The sequence below is a fragment of the Streptopelia decaocto genome (genome assembly GCF_964273445.1).
Source record: "Streptopelia decaocto genome assembly, chromosome: 12".
Classification (NCBI taxonomy): Eukaryota; Metazoa; Chordata; class Aves; order Columbiformes; family Columbidae; genus Streptopelia; species Streptopelia decaocto.
The window spans coordinates 11379726-11397240 of NC_138667.1; the positions used below are offsets into that span (position 1 = coordinate 11379726).

Sequence of the window (17515 nt, forward strand, 5' to 3'; positions counted from 1 at the left end):
GTGATTTTCTTCCATTTTTTCTCTTTCTGCTTCGACATGATGCTTTTGATGAATAAACAAAAGTCGTGACTGTGTGTTTACCGACCTATTACATCATTTTCTTCCCACCGAAGAGGACGAAGCCGCAGTAAGCGGAGCCTTTGACCGCACTTAACTTTATTACAGGGGAAAATTCGTGCTAAAACGCAACCCCCCCAGCGATGGCCGGGCCGGGCCGGTCCCGCCTCCTCACCACGCCCCGTCGGGGGCGGGACCGGCCCGTCCCGGCGATTTGGGGACCGGCGGAGCCGTTCGGCCGAGAAGTCGCGAGTGGGAGTCGTGGGAGCCACTCTCCTCCCTCGCCATTATGTCCCATTCGGTGGTCCTGCGTGGCCCTTCGCCGTGGGGTTTTCGCTTGGTGGGCGGTAAAGATTTCAGCGCCCCGTTGACCATCTCCAGGGTGAGCCGGGATCGCGGGGGGAGTGGAGCCGGGACCGGCGGCAGGTGATGGGCAGCGGGGCCGGGCCGGGGGCACCCGGGGCATGCAGTACCCTTTAGGGCCTTTTAAAATACATGTTCTTCTATGTACCCCCAAATACAGGCAAAGAAGTGTTTGCCTCTGACCGCAGCACTCTTTCAGCCGCTCTTCCCCGTGTTAACGTGGAGCAGCTAGCGTTCTCCACACTTGATTTATTTTTTTTAGCTGTTAATTCATAAAGATCGGCTTTCAAAAGTTTGTAGTGCTCAGCGCTACAGAGGGCTTGGATTTGTGCCTGGGACCAAGTTCACAGGCTTTTGGGTTTTTTTAGGAAGGCATGAGTTAAGTGAGTAAGAAGTTGCCCTGTGCAGGCTGCTGTGTTACGGGGTCCCAGTGGGCTGGTAGTAATTACTGTGTAAGTGCACTCGCACTTGTGTTTAACCTTACAAAGATGTATTCTGGAAACTTCTTTGCTAAGACACCGCGGCTAGCTTGAAAAAGGCTCTGTGCATAGATATATGTGAAAATGAACCGTCCTTGGCACAGAAAGGAGCGCAGCGAGCTGGCGCGGTGGGCTGTGTGATGGATGAGGTGCTGTGCCCGAGCTGGGCACGTTCCTGTGGACTCCGGTGTTTCCAAGGCCATTGGGCTGCCCTGCGGAAGGGCTGGATGTCTGAAGCTGCCCTGCCTTCCCGCGGCTGGGAAGTACTGCTGAGCTCTCCTGGGCAGCCGCTGCTGGGGCGCCTGAACAAACAGAGTATTGAAAGGCTTTGAAAGGAACCATAACTTATAAATATTGTCACATAACGCATACAAGCTGTTTGCTGTCTTTTCATTCCACTGCCGAAGCTGGGATGGAAGAGGGAAAGTGTATACCCTGAGTTTTAAAGAAAAAATTATGGAAGAGAGCGTGTTTTAAAGACACTTGCTTTGTATCTGAGTTCAAATGCACCTATTACGCAGCGTTACATCTCTGTTTTTACTTGGGTCTGTCCCTTACCAAGTGTTCCAGTGAGGGCTTTTTTGGAGGAGCAGCATGAGGAGGCGGCTGTAGAGGATGGAAGAGCAGTAGCCGGCGGGGCTGGCCGTGCTCTGGGGACCGGGCACGGGTCTGCACACAGCCAGGGTGTCTGCAAAGGGGAGATACCCAGCTTTTAGGGCTCAGCCTACACCTCCCAGGCATGGATTTATACAACAAACACAAAATCGCCTCTTGGTGACTGTAAAAATCTTCCTGTTGTGAAGATGAACATCTTAATTTAGCAGAGGGAGCCTGTTTTCCTGTAACTTTGAAGAAAGTTTGTCTTAATGTTAAACAAGAAAAAACAAAGTCTGCTTTTGCCTAGACAGGTGGGTTGCCAAATTCCTTGTTTGATTCAGCAAACCTGGGAGGTGTGAGGATAATTCTCATTAGGCCAATCTTTCTTTGGATCAGGAGGAGATGTAAAACAAGTAACAGTTGTGGGGTGTTATGTCATGTTACTGAGCATGGCAGACTTTTAAATCAGATCCTTTTTTAACTCTTGGTGGTGCTCCAATGTGCTGTGATACTAATGGCTGCCCTTGGAGGGTGATAACTTGCTGGGAACATAAATGTGGGTGTAGGGTGCTCTGCTTGGGCTTTTGTCTCTTAACACAATAAGAGGCCTCACTGGCATTGCGAATAATACTTGAAATGTTAAAATTGGGCAAGAGTTAGCTTCTGCTGCAGCTCCTTGCCATGGGGGTGCAGGAGGGGGCTGCTAGAGGGCTTTGCTTGGTGGTGGGTCCATGCAACCCTGCCTTTTTGCAGAGAACTGAGGGCAGCTGGTGTGGTGCTATATTTGCTTTTATTCTGTAATTCTTTAACCAGGAAATCTGTTTGTTCCAGCTTGAAACCTGGGCAAGGAGGCTGGGGGCTCCCTGTCCCCACTCTGCCCCCAGCCCCCTTGTCCCAGTTGGTTTGCTGCAGGAAGGAGCCTTCTTGTTGAGGCTTTTGTCTGTCTTCTGCTTCCTTCAAAGTGCCTTTTCTTAGAAAACAAATATATATATATTTGTTTTATATTAAAATGCCATTGCCTTACAAATACATTTTGGAAAGCAGAAATTTGGCCAGGAGGCGGGACCAGACTCTGGGACTCCTGCATCCAGCTGTGAGCCCAAGATGCCGACGTGCTGTGGGGTGATGGGATGCGGGTTTGTGCCCTGCTTCTGTGCCCGAGGGGGGCTGAGGACTGATGTGCCCCATGGTGTTTGGGCTGTACAGCTCTGCAGGCATCCTACTTTAACTGGTTAGGTCGGGAATTTAAAAGTTGATGTTTGGGATTCACAGCATCCAAAAGCCACCCGCGTTCAGTTCTGGGTGGAGCAGCTGGCTGCCTGCTTATGAAACACAAATTCATCTGTGTAGGGGTTGGAAAAAAACAAAGTATTCAGTCATTAATAGGTTTTCTCCACTCTTTGCTAAGCTACTACAGAAAACAAAGCAATGCTTTGCTGTCTGATGGGGGGACTCCAGAAGGGTGCAGCTTCTTCTCCAAACCTGAGTGTCATTGCTCTGGGTTAAGTGAAGGCAGAGCTCCTTAATCTTGCATTTGTAGGACCTGAAGCCAAAGCGCCACTGCTAGAGGGGGAATACTGAAGCAGTTGGTGTGAATGGAGCTACCAGACCAGGCTGAACTGAGCAGGAGGTACTATGGTGCAGAGAGAAGTACCTAGCTTGGGACAGGAAGAAAGGCTGAAGATAGTCCCCAAAAGTGGCTTGTAACAGTATTGTCAAGGGACAAACCTGAAAAAAAATAAAGATTTGTCAGCAAGGAAAATAAGGATCGTGCAGTTCTGCTTTGTAATGGAGTTGACTCGCTGAGCAGGGCCTGCTTTAGCCCCCTGTGAGGTTGCAGAGTTTGTGCAGGTGCAGCTGGTGGTGTTGAGCCTGTCCCTTGCAGCTGTTTCAAATATGCTCACGAAATCAAGGAATAATGTATTTTTTCTTGAAAACAGGTCACTTCCATCTGTGCTTTGATCAATCTTAAGTGACAAGTGGTCAAGATCTCATTGCCCAAGTGACTGAAAACAGCTGATGCTGAGCACTGCTGTAGAGTGGCCAGGGCTGGAGTTGGAGTATTTGGTTCTTCAGGATTAAAGATAAGGAAAGAAAAATGCAAATCCAGAAGGGTGTGCTTAGGGCATCTGTCTCATGGGGTCGTGTAAACAGTTAGGTGTACTGGCCATCCTTTTTTTTTTTCTCCTCTCCCTGTTTCTTCTTGTGTTTTCTGGGGCACCAAGGTGAGCAGGGCAGGAGTTTGCTGGTCTGGGCTGGAGAAATGCAGCCCAGAAGGATGCTGCTGCGGGTACCTGCAGGGGTGATGCTGGGGTGCTGTCAGGGAATTGTAGCCCAAGGCTGTGCTCTGGGGTGGAAACCCAGCTTGTTTTATACCCACAATTACAGTAAGCTACACTGGGTGTTGTACCTCAGGTAAGTGATGGTTCCTCCTCCTACTGATATTTATAGGGGTAAGGCAGTGAGCCAAAACATCTGGTTAGGATTGGCCTTAATGACTTGATAGAAAGTGGCTTTGAAATTGAGTTTCTGGTAGCTAACAGCTGCTTTTCCTTGGTTGAGCAGGCTGACAACTGGGCAGGGTGTTTGCCCTCTGTGGAGAAGGGGCTTTTTGGCAGGGACGACCTTGTCTTTCACCAGCAACCACGGTTCCGGAACAGAAATGGAATAATTGACTCAGCTGCTCTCAATGTTGTAACCACATCAGGGAGTGCTGTGGTTCTGTGTATGATCACAGTTCATCTACCCTTTTCCTGGGATTAAAAGATAATCAGTCATTAGTGTAGCTGGAGTAGCTGAATTCATTTGATCACCCAAAGGGGCTTGTCCAGCTCCTGGACCAGTCAAGTCAGTGTTGTCATCTACCTGACTTTGCCAGTGTTAATCCAAGCACTTGCTGCTTTTAGAGTCATGGATAAATGGCTAAACAAATAATTTAAAAATGGACTGATTGTAGGGTTTTTTTAAGTTTTTATTACAGTTTTCCCTCTATTTGCTAGCTTTGACTTCAGTTTACCCACTAGTCTCTAGCGGAGCAGCAAAAATGCGTTTTTCAGTGTTGGCTTGGAACTGTAACACAAGAAGGGTGAGAAATAATTGGTCTGCAATCCATTATCCAGGTATTGTTTGAGTTAAGGTTGACTTTTAAACCTAAGTAGCTGTTGTATTTGAGCAAATATGTGTCCTGTTAAAGGTTAGGATACTCAAGAAGGAATTCTGCTGAGGGAGGAATTCCAGTAGAAGTTGTTGTGTTGACTCCGTCAGGGCAGCCAGTGAATGCCGGATTGTGTTGCTGTGATCCCACTTGAATGCAGAGGGAACCCGCTTGGGGTGATGGTTTCTGGGGTGGCCTGGGAGGCTGGTTCGTGTGTGCTTGGGGTGGCAGAGCACAAAGGGCTCTGCAGAGCTGGGCTTCAGTTACTCTGTGTGTATTTGTGGAGAAGGTAAGAACCAGAGGTGCCAGCAAAGGGAATGGGGTTTTTTTCTTTGCTTTCCTTAAAGTTTTTTCCTGGTTTTGTGTGTAACTTGTATTTGATTGTTTATTAAATCGAATTGATGCACTTTCTGTTCAGAGCACCCAAACAGACCAAAGAAGTTGCTCTGTGTTGATAAATCCTAAAACTAGGACCCCAGCTGATATCTGCTGATCTTTCATGTTTTTATTGCCTGTATAGAACTATGTGATGCTAGCAGTTTCTCAGTTGGTTGCATATTAATGTTTGTTATACATAACAGTTCAAGTGGGATGATTATTTTTTAAGTGGAAGGAAATAGTTTTGCTTGTCATTCTTTTTTGTTCTCATCATTCTTCCAATGATTGCTGCTTGTAAGGTCCGGAATGAGAAATCTGGGTGGTTACATCTGAAGCTGTAGTAGTACTTAACAATTAATCTGAACTACAGATAAGAACTAACTAAAGTATGTAACAAATATGTTTGCTTCTGAAGATATTCTATCACTGAGGCTTTATTTAATAACTGAAAGAGAAGAATAAATGCCTGTGCTGGTTCAGGAGACAGTAATGGTAGAATATGCTGGAATTAAAGCTTAATGCTAATTACCGTCATCAAGCACACTGATAATCCAGAGTGGGAATGCAGGCGGAAAGAATGATTCATGTAGGTCCATTCATGCAAGGTCTGACCTTGGGGCAAGTTTAGCAAAATAAACCCAGCACACCCTTGAAAGCACTTGGAGCTTCTGCCAGGTTGAACAAAGGAGAATGGGCTCAGTGTAGCTATGGGATTTGGAGTTTGGGTTGAGTTTTTGTGTCATATTTGTGGTGCTTTTTTTTTTTTTAATGATGGTGATGTCAGTTTTCTAACCTCTTGAAGACTGAAAGATTGCCTGTTCAGACAGGTATTCAGAGTCACTTTGGAAAAGTGCATGGTTGTATCCCACTTGATACAGGGATAAAAGAGAGTAAATTTAGACATCAGACTTACTAAAATGGCCCTGTTAGAGTAGGAAGCATACAAGGGGAAATATGTGGAGTTGATGTTTTGTGTGGTTTTGGTTGGTTTTGGTTTTGTGTGGGTTTTTTTTCATAGTATGATAGTATGGTTTGGGTTGGAAGGGACCTTAAAGATCATCTGGTTCCAACCCCTCTGCCATGAGCAGGGACACCTTCCACCAGACCAGGTTATTCAAAGTCCCATCCATCCCTCAACCTGCTGGTCATGCTGCTTTTGATACAGCCCAGGAGAAGTTTCTTAAACTTATTGTTGCTGTATATCACAATAGATGATGATAATACTGGTTCCTGCTGGGGCTAGTTCACTGCTTTAATTTTAATACAAATATGCCATTATGAATTGTGTGGAGTTAGTGCAGACTACTGCAATTTAATTTTTTTTTAGCTTGGGGAAAAATGCGTATGAGAAGTCTGCAGAAGTCACATGGTAAATTCTGGAAGGCACAAGTCCTCTTAAATATAGTGTTTCTAACTGAGATTGCTGTTTGATTTCTGAGCTCATGGGTCTTAGATACCCAAACACTTAGTGAAAATGTTTTTATTTTTGAAGTCGTCTGTGACCACAGGTGCTAGAGTGTGAAAGAAAACAGTAGATCTCTCAAGATCTGGTAATGCTGATAAAATAGCTAAAACAAACATGTTCACAGGAGACACTCTGCTTGATTTGTTGTTGGTGCAGCACTGGTAGATGTGTACTGAAGCAAACCTGATACCCCGAGCTTGTTAACACCATGGATTTGTATGCAGCTGTTAACACCACACTTGCCCCAAGCCCTGGAAGATAAGCTTATGTTTGGTTTCTACTTCAGGACTTTGACAAAATTTCAAGCAAAACCAGGATTTGTTTGGTTACTTGGAGCAATTGCAAAGATGTTAAGCCAGAGTGTGGCATTCATGTAGCTTTTACAGCCAGCAGTGACCTAAAATAAACCCTACTTTCTCACCACAGAGAACAGAGCTCTATTAAAAAAAAAAATGCTGTGCAAGAGTATTTCAGCCAATGAATTTTCCAAACATCATAAAGATGCCTTGAAGCCCCTACCACACTCAATCTTTCTTGTCAACCAGAGCAACTCAGATTCACACCCGTTAAACCCTAAGTAGTTTTACATGTTCTGTGGACTGATAGGCAATTATGTGCGAATGACATTTTACAGTGCAAGCATCAGAAAGCAAAATATATCAGGTTAAAGAAGATTATTGAAGGTAATGGTTCTTAATTGTCACATATGGGCAATGCAGAACTAAAGAGAAACTTGAACAGTTAAACCCAGGACTGTGCAATACTGGGCAGTGCGGAGCAGAGGCCCAGCTGGGAGGTCACAGCACGCTGGGTCTGGATGCTGTCCTTCACTGTAAGCTACAAAACGTTTCCCAAAAGCCTTTAGCAAATGTAAAGCTTCTGGTACAAAAGACTAAACCCTGCAAAATATCCAGTGTTTGCAAAGGCACAAATCCCTGCAGTCTATATGAGATTAATGCCTTCACAAGAATGATGCTTCAGGTTTGCTCACCAAATGAGTTGAAGCTTGTTGTGTTGGTGATTTTTCTTCTCTTGAGAGATTCCTCAGTTGATACTTTTGTTTTGATGGGAAGGTAAGTATCAACCCACCTTTCTGGTTGAGAAAGCTGGTGGTGTGAAAGGGAGAGCTCTGAGCAGCTCCTGTGTGTCTTCTGCTAAGCACCCGGGGGTTCCTACACACAAGGGTTTGGAATGACCGGTTTCTGGCTGTCGGTGTCTGGGAAGGGAGATCTGAGCATTAAACATCTAATGGAGATGAACCAATTATGATTGTAAAAGCTTCCTCTGCTGCTGAATCTAGTTTGCTGGGTGACATGCAATGGTGCAGTGTCTTGGAGGACCATGGTGATGCTCCAAGTGCACTTAAATCAAGGCTTAGCTGGTGTCCTGTGGGCAGGCTGTCCCACCATGGCCTTGCTCCCAAACATAGCAGAGTGAGTATGAAGCAGATTGAAGAGTAGTAGCAGAGGTGGTGGCTAAGAGTAGTAGTGAGACCCCACCTGGAGTCCTGCATCTAACTCTGGAGCCTTCAGCACGGGACAGAAATGGACCTGTTGGAGATAGTCCAGAGGACCCACCAAGATCATCTGAGGGCTGGAACAGCTCTGCTGTGAGGACAGGCTGAGAGAGTTTGGGTTTTTCAGCCTGGAGAAGAGAAGGCTCCTGGGAAACCTTATTTTGGCCTTTCAGTACTTAAAAGGGGCCAATAAGAAAGGTGGGGACAGACTTTTTAGAAGGGCCTGTTATGACAGGACAAGGTGTGATGGCTTTAAACTCAAGGAGGGGAGATTCAGGTGAGACATGAGGAGTAAATTGTTTACATTTAGGGTGGTGACACACTGGCCCAGGTTGCCCAGAGAGGAGGTGGATGCCCCATCCCTGGAGACATCCCAGGCCAGGCTGGATGTGAGTGTCTGAATGACCTGTGCCTTTCTCAATCAGCTCTTTAAGGTTTTCTCTCAGGTTATGCAGTTGGTTGCTTTAAAACTCATCTCATTTCATTGCTTCTCAGCCTTTTCTTTGTACAGAGACCTCAGCCGTTAAGCTGGATTAGGATCTCCACTAAGAATCTGATTCTAAATTTGGATCTAGATCCATCAGTACTTGGATTCAAAAAGACTTAAGTGTCTTGCCTTTTGTAACACTCATACTCTGTTTTTTTCCCTTTTATGCTCTTAAATTTTATCTTGTTTTCTTCAGCAGTTAATAAAGTCATGTTACATAAACAGTGCTCTTTATTTATTGGCTGTGCAGAATACCTAAATGTCTTGATACATTGGACTTTTATATAAGCAATTAGAGAGATGCAAATGGATTGGCAAGGAATGTACATCAGTTCAAGGCATGATGCTTTGCAAAGCTGAAGAGAATCCCTGGAAAGAATGCTGAAAGGATTTGGGGAATTTATCTTCATTAGTTAGTCATTTAGCTCCTGGTTCTTCCTGTTTTAAAATATATTGCTACTGTAAGATCATCTGCTGCCTTCTAGTATGCTTCCTGATACTAGAACAGGCTTGCTTTGTGTAAGAGCTGAGAATTTTGTCACACTATCTTGAAAGCCTCTTGAAGGCTTTAATCAGGCCCTTTTGATCATGCTTGCAGAACAGAAAATTTCCCCAGACCTGCCTGTAACAAACTACCATTGATTTAAGAGAAGAGTGGTGTGTGGTCCATGTAAGCTTGTGTGGGATTGAGTGTTTTAACCCACTAAATTCTGGGAAGATGGCTTTATTAATTGATAGGATATGTTGTGTTTTCTTGCAGTAGTGCTTTTTTTCTTAAGAGTAAAAGAAAAAGAGCTCTGGGTGAGAGAAAACTGCCTTTATGTGTGATTTGCCTCAGTAGGTACTTCAATCTGAGGAAAAAGGAGAATAAATACAAAGTTCTTCTCTCCAGTGGTCGTGCTGAGACCTGTGTGGACAGTGAGGAGGAACAATGCGCCCAGCTCTGTCATCCTTTTGTCCTGACATGGGGTATTATAGGGGCAGGCTTTTGGGGGGAAAAAGAGTGGGGGGGAAAAGTTCGTATAACAAATTGGCATTGATTGGTTCATCGTGTGGTGTTTGTCCAACTCTGGAGAAGGCTGGAGCAAAGCTGCTTCTGAGCAGAGGCGTCGCTAGGGTGTGCAGGGTCACCCCGTGTGGGCAGCAGGACACACACAGTGACACATGGGGGACTTTGCCCCTAACACTTGCTCTGCACTGACTGTCTCATGTCTGTGCTTGATCTCCAGGGGGGAAAGTATAACATGAATTCTGTTTCAAGAGTAAACTCCTCTCGGTGTGAATGATCTTACTTACTAAATTAGATTATGCAGCTTCCAACACCAACTGGCTTAGTGCAACAGTAGCCTTAATGTGGTTTATTTTATTGGCCTGATGTCAGATGCTAGCACTTAGTGGAAATCCTAATGAGGCTCCAGTGGCCAGATAAGACAGTTGCTGCTGGCTTCAGGGTTTTTTTCCAGTCTGTTCCATAGCATTAGAGCATCCACTTGGCTGGGCAGGGGGTTGCTTGGGGCTGGAGGAGAGAAGCGGGTGGTGATCTTGGGGGAAAATGGTTGGGAAAATAATTGAAAAAACTCATTAAAAAAAAGCTGTAATTGTGCAGATAAAGTTCACTGGTTGATGACTTGGCAAACAGAGATACTAATGTGTGGGGCGTTGGTCCAGAGCTGCAGCCTGTGGGTCGTGTTTCCCAGTGTTATCCTCGGTGTGGGGGTGATGCTCACAGCACTGTGACTGAACCTCCTGCAGGGACAGAGGACAGTGAGGGAAGGGCTGTTTACTGGGGTCTCTTTCTTTAAAGATTCTCCTTTTCCTGCTGGAGTAACAGAAAAGGATTGAGACAGGCACCAGTATTGGACCTCTAGTATTTTTTGAAGCACAGTCCTATGTGGAGGATGTACGAAGGTGTCACAAAGGAAACTTGTCCATGGGGGATTAGGAAGAATAATATGCTGCTTAGGAAAGGGGATAAAAGCGTAGGTTCTGGCTTCCTACTGGAGTGAATCCCTGCAGGAGGCCACTGTGCTGCTTGCTGTGCTCCTGAGAGCTGGAGCTCCTTACTGGGGGCACACGCTCTGCAAACCTCTGTGTGCTCTGCTATTACAGTGTTGTTAGCTGTGTGTGTTTTGTGTTTCTTTTAGTATTTTCTCTTTAAATATTCTTATGCATCTGTGGGTTTTTTTTGAGAGAAATGAAGAAACAGCTGCCTATTGTTGCGGAGTGGCGAAATGCAGAACATTGCGCTCTCTCAGCTTTATTTAATTTTGGAAGAACACTAAAAATGACATGCATTTATGCTGCATTCCCAGAGCAGACACTGTGCTGTGCGTGCACCATCACTTTGGGCAGAGAACACACAAATGTGCTTCTATGGGTATAGAAGCAGCTGTGAAAACACAAGTGCTAGTGACCTCCCCAGCACACTGACCAGTCCTGTATGTATTTCATGCTCAGTTCCTTCCTGCTGAAGATGCAGCAGGGATTAGGTGATGGGTAGTGGGTATTCCATGTATAGTGCTGTGTGGGATCTGCTTCATCATCTCACAAACAGCTCACCACCAGCTAACTCCATCCCTGCCCTGGTCCCAGATGATGGGTCTAGTGCACTGAACCTGTTACTGAGTTGTTTTGATTTGCTCTTGGAAAACCGTTCAGGTCTACTGGATTGCATCCCAGGCTGTGCTGTTTAGCCTGCTGAGCACCCGGGAGCAGGAAGGTGCAGGGGGAAGGTCCTCTACCTTCTCGTGGGCAAGCTGTGGGGCTGACTAGGCTGTCTTGTGCACCTTCACACAAAGTCTCCATCAGTTGGCTCTGGCTTTGTGTTGGTGGGACAATACCTGCAAGTGCAGTGGAACCATTAACCAGCAGTGTAAGTTGGTGGTTGGGAGTTCCCATCAGCACTGGGTTGCTGCTGTATAAAGTTGTGGTTTTGGGAGCTCACAGCTTCCAAAGGAGGCAGGATTCTTGTCCAGCTGAAAAAGAAAAACCTCTGGGGAGCCTGAATACAAATATTTGTTTCTTTAAGCCTGTGATGTTTGCTGTGGGTTTGGCTCTTGGTGCCATACTGGATTGCTCTGAAGGTGCATAGAGGTTGACACGCAGAGCCCTTTGGGAGACATGTGGCCTTGCAGGGAATGAAACCCATGAAATGCCAGCAACATCAGGACTTGGACCACCCCTGCATAATTTGCCACCAGCACCTTGTTCCAGCCCTGAAATCCCAGCACCCGCGTGGGGCCCTGCAGCCCCGGGGTTAGCAGGGTGTGAGGACCTGGGCTGGCTCCTTGCTGGCAAGTAATTGCCCTGCTTGAGCTATCACTGGAGCAAAAGGAGACAAAGAGCCCAAATCCTGGCAGGTGCCCAGCGTGGGCAAGACAAGACATGGCACTGCGGGGTGCAGCAGGCACTGTGGGACAGTCCCATGTTCAGTCCCAGAACGTGAGCTGGGACTCTGCTTTAGGGCACTTGGCATTGCCCATAGAAAGGCAGCGTGTGGTGGGGAGAGACAGCCTGTCCTGGGGAGACTGCTCACACCACCCCGAGTTACATATCCGTTGGTCTTGTCTTCATCCGTGTTCATTCAGCCTTGATATTTTTTTAAATGGTTTGTTCATAGCACTGGTGGAGAAATTCAAAACCAAACCAAATCTTATCACTGCTTTTCTTAAGCCTATCCTGTTCTCAGAGCTCTCTTCCTTTGGAGGACCCTTTCAAGAACACCAGGCTCTGGTGACAGGGTGCAGGTTTTCTTTGCGGTGTTTTTTTAACGGGTAATGTATCAGGTTATTCTCAAATTCACGCATGCTTTGTTCAGGTCGTGCATGCTGCAGTTACCGCTCATGACAGACCTGAGCCCCCACTGGAGGGGAATATGGATGAGTGCCCCAGTAAAAACCCCATCCCTAAACCTCTGTGCGCTGCCGGGCTTTAATGCCTGGGGGAGACCTTACACCCGTGGGCAATGCACACAGCTGTAGTTACACCGCTTAGGGCCATAGCCCTGGAGAACAGACTGATACACAAACCAAGGTTTATCACTTGAACAAAAAAACCCTGTGTTTACAATAGTGGATGCTCAGGTATTTGCAGGGAAGAGGCTGGATAAGGAGCATTCTGGGTTGAGCTGATTGCTGCTGGGTGTGGGTGCTGCCCAAACAAGACAACCAGATCCCTCCTGCTCCTTCCTCCTCTATTTGTTTGTTTCTGTGTAACAGTAGAGGGTCATCTTTCTCAGCTGTGTCACTCCAAGTAGAGATTCCTACAAAAATATATTTAAAATTGCATCCTTGTTCTTATGGAGATCCTGCATGGATCTGCATGGAGCAAAGCAGGTAGGGCCCTAGCATGGGGATCCAAATGCAACCCTGATGTGTAACCAGGCTTGTAGAACTTTCTGTGGCATGTTTGGTGTCAATGGCTTTGCACAGCTGTGAGTTAGGAGAACTTGGTTTGAAATATTTTAAACATTTTTCACTTAAATACAAACTTTGGACCTGACAGAGATTACAGTACTGATTCCCAAGCTGCTGTGACACCAATGCTGTATCTCAAACTAATGAGTTCTTGGAGTGCAGCTCCATTTCAAGTCCTCAGTCATCTCCATGGCTAGCATAAAATGCTAATGTGAAAATACTGCCAAAATAATTTGAAATAAACCAGAATCTAAAAATAGGAAACAGCTAAGAGCCCCATTTATGAACAGCGTATTCTCCAAGGAAGCTACAATCTGGTTAAGATCAGTGCAGGGAGGAAAGTCCATTGGACACCTAGGCAGCATTGAACAGACAAGAACAAAACACAGCTGTCCTGGGTCAAAGGGAGGGTCTGTTAGTCCAAAAGCCTGTGGGGTGGACACTGAGGGAAGTGGATAACAGCAGGCGAGCACATGGAGGTGCTTCCTTGGAGGTGCTGGTGGAGCTTCTGATCAACTTTCTGGTGGGTCTGGCAGCTTCTGTAACTGTAGAAGGACCCTGGTGCTCTGTGAATGCCGCGTCTTCTTACACAGGTTCAAAACACGCAGCAGGACAAAAGCATGCCAGGGAAAAAATACACCTACCCTGGGTTGCAATGTCCCATGTCAGAGCTTTACAGCTAATGGGTGTTCAGAAATACCTCCTGTTGTTTGCTCTGAGCTGAGTCATAGGGGGGCCTGCGAGTGGGGAAGGAGTTGGCTCGGCAGGTTTTTCAGAACAGAATAGCCTGCCTGACATTATTGCAGAGCAAATGGCAAATGCTGATTTACTCTGACAATGCAACAAAAGCCTTAATTCAGGCTGCCAGTTCTACTTAAATGTAAAAAGTGGTTTGGAGCTACTCAAACACCTTCTGATTCAAGTTTCAGTGGCTGTAGTCATGCATGGACTGGTGCAGCAGGTCTGTGTTGTGCCAAATGCCATCTACCTCTTGCTGACTGTTACCAGCCTTGGTCTTGGGACCAGTCCCAGTGTGATCCACAAAGGGTGATAATCACAGCATGTCAGGGATTGGAAGGGGCCTCAAAAGCTCATCCAGTCCAATCCCCCTGCCAGAACGGGAACACCCAGATGAGGTTACACAGGAAGGTGTCCAGGTGGTTTTAAATGTCTCCAGAGAAGGAGACTCCACAACCTCCCTGGGCAGCCTGTTCCAGTCACCCTGTGAAGAAGTTTCTTCTCATATTTAAGTAGAACCTCCTGTGTTCTAGTTTGTACCCATTACCCCTTGTCCTTTTATTGGTTGTCACCGAGAAGAGCCTGGCTCCATTCTCCTGACACTCACCCTTTACATATTTATAAACATTAATAAATTCATCCCTCAGTCTCCTCCAAGCTCAAGAGCCCCAGCTCCCTCAGCCTTTCCTCATAAGGGAGATCCTCCACTCCCTTCATCATCTTTGTTGCCCTGCACTGGATCCTCTCCAGCAGTTCCCTGTCCTTCTGGAACTGAGGGGCCCAGAACTGGACACAATATTCCAGGTGTGGTCTCACCAGGACAGAGTAGAGGGGCTGGAGAACCTCTCTGACCTACTGACCACCCCCCTTCTAATCCACCCCAGGTACCATTGGCCTTCCTGGCCACAAGGGCACAGTGCTGGCTCATGGTCACCCTGCTGTCCCCCAGGACCCCCAGGTCCCTTTCCCCTATGCTGCTCTCTATTAGGTCATTCCCCAACTTATACTGGAACCTGGGGTTGTTCCTGCCCAGATACAAGACTCTACACTTGCCCTTGTTATATTTAATTAAATTTTTCCCTGCCCAACTCTCCAGCCTGTCCAGGTCTCTGGATGGCAGCACAGTCTCTGGCGTGTCAGCCACTCCTCCCAGCTTGGTGTCACCAGCAAACTTGCTGATAGTACACTCTATTCCCTCATCCAAATAATCGATGAATATATTGAAATGTACTGGTCCCAGTATGGACCCTTGAGGGGCTCCACTAGATACAGGCCCCCAACTAGACTCTGCCCCATTGACCAGGACTCTCTGGCTTCTTTCCTTCAGCCAGATCACAGTCCACCTCACTACCCAACTGCCCAGTCCACACTTCCTCAGTTTAGCTGTAAGGATGCTGTGGGAGATTATTAAATGCTTTACTGAAATCAAGATCCACTGCTTTGCCATCATCTGTCCACCTGGTTATGTTCTCATAAAAGGCTATGAGGTTGGTCAAGCACAACTTCCCCTTGGTGAAGCTGTGCTGACTGCCCCTAATGACCCTCTTATTCTTGATATGCCTTGAGATGGCACCAAGGATAAGTTGTTCCATCGCCTTTCCGGGGATGGAGGTGAGGCTGACTGGTCTATAGTTACCTGGGTCCTCCTTCTTGCCCTTTTGGAAGACTGGAGTAACATTTGCTTTCCTCCAGTCCTCAGGCACCTCTCCCATTTCCTAAATCCTATTCAGTTTCCCCATAAAAACAAAACTAGAGAAAACAAGATTGAAACGGGGGTGTTTATATGCCTCCCTTTCTAAAAGGCTGCCTGTTTAACGATGGCCCCTGGTGGTCACGGGTTTTTTTGGGCACTGTGAAGCTGGTGACTGCCACTTGATCTCAAACTGAAAAACCATACCTGTGTTGTTAGTAGCTGGTTGCCACCATGCACCTAGGTAAGCTCTGTCCTGCAGAGATGGAGGATGCAGCGGTGAAGATGTTGCCTGAATCTTTCAGGCAGGGTGTGATGAAGCAGAGACCCACCACCTGAGATAGGGCATTACACCTGTTTGAGTCAAGGTTGAACAGAATCAAAGCCCCATCACACATGCAGTGAGATATGAATAATCAAAAGTCATACCTGCTGTACTTTCTCACTTGATAAACCATGTGGTTGGTTAGTGGAGCGCTAGCGGATGCTCTGAATGACTGAAGAGGAAATTAGAGGGCAAGCATGTAGCTATTAAGAGTTTAAACAGACACGTTTACCTGTCCTGTCTGTGCCTTGCATCATTTTATATTATTGCAAATATTAAAACCACATTTGGACTGATGGAAATAAAATGGTAATTTCTCAAGAAACACTTTTATGGTCTGCAGGATTGGTCTTAATGGCTGACCACAAACGGTACCTGGACCTGTCATTAGTTCCTCAGGAAAGAAGTTATGATTTTTATAAGGTTCTGGCATTCCTACAGAAACAGAAGGAAAGAGTTGTGGAGGCTTAATGAGCTGTGTGATATTCCATGCAGGGTTAGAAAGAGACAAGTCATTTGAATAACGGTCAGGAAAAACTGATGTCAAATGTAACTTCTCTGCAGGAAGCAATTAGGGTAACTGTGCTCATCTTTTAATTACATAGTTAGCGATTGACTCTCAAAGCATGATTTAAGGCCTGCAAGCCAAAGGAGTGTAAAGTATCTCTCTGGAAAGAGGGCATTGCATTATTTCAAGCAAGAAATCACTCACTGACTGGGGTTAACAGAAATCTCTTCTTTAAAAGAGGGTTGTTTTAGAGGATGGTCCTTGGAGAACTGGGGTGACCTGAGAGCCCTGTCTCTGAAATCCAACCTCTGGTAGATGCTGTTGGTGTAGGTAAAACACATGTGTCTTCTTCAGAAATAACTATTCCCTTTATCTGTTGCTCGTTGCAAGAAATTGGACTTTGTTTAAAACCAAATGTTCTTTTAAGTAACCTATTTTTTTTCCTCTCCCTGCATAGATTAACCCTGGCAGTAAAGCAGCCATGGCAGACCTGTGCCCAGGAGATATTATTCTGGCAATTAATGGAGAGAGCACAGATAACATGACACACCTAGAAGCACAAAACAAGATCAAAGCTTGCATGGACCAGCTCCTGCTCTCAGTGAACAGGTAGGCCCTCTTCTGTTTGATGTGCACTTGTGTCAGCTTTGCTTGGCCCATCTGCAGGCAGCTGACCCCGGCGCAGATGTGACCTTAGGCTCAGTCCTTAGTGTGTCCCCATGCTCTGTGTAACTGTTCTGCATTTTTAAAAATAGTAAAGCAGAATTGTTTGTTGAAGATCACTGATTTAAAAAAAAAAAGGCTTCAACTCATCTGTATATGTGGATCATCATTTGCACCTTGCAAGGCTCATGCAGACTGTGAGCTGAGTCAGATCCTTCAACCCAGCAGAGGTTTTATTAACTCAAGCAAGAGTAGCACAAGGATTGAAATCTCCTTTGGGCAAAGCGTCTAACTTCGTTAACATCCACCTATCATTTTCTTAAACATTTGTTCAGTGAATATACATTTGGAGGTCCTACCAAATCCACTTTATCAGACTATTTCAAAGCAAAACCAAGGCTTGTTTTCGGTGTGTATGTTTTTGTTGTGGTGTTGTGTTTTGTTTTTTTTTAATTGAAATTCTGTAGCTAAGGGTTCCTAATACAAATCGCATTATCCAGTCAAAATGAGTGCTCCTTATAAGGCTTACAAAAAACAAATGTTATCTGTAATAGATTTAAATACGTGTATACAATTTCCCACTTCAGATTAAAAAGGCATTTCCTGCTATAAAGAGCTATCATTTACTGTTTATACTTCTCTTGGAAAACACATAGCTTCTGACTGTGCTGCTGTAAATG

At 45.9% G+C, this 17515-nt stretch overlaps 1 protein-coding gene across 1 annotated transcript in view; it reads left to right on the forward strand.

Moving 5' to 3' along the window:
* Window positions 1-286: 286 nt before the first annotated feature.
* The window catches only part of PDLIM4 (PDZ and LIM domain 4), a 51421-nt gene continuing 34192 nt past the window's right edge, over window positions 287-17515 (forward strand). The window contains exons 1-2 of the mRNA XM_082063676.1: window positions 287-439; window positions 16630-16781. Coding sequence (XP_081919802.1) covers window positions 347-439; window positions 16630-16781 — 245 coding nt within the window. The 5' untranslated portion in view covers window positions 287-346. The remainder of the gene's footprint in view (window positions 440-16629; window positions 16782-17515) is intronic.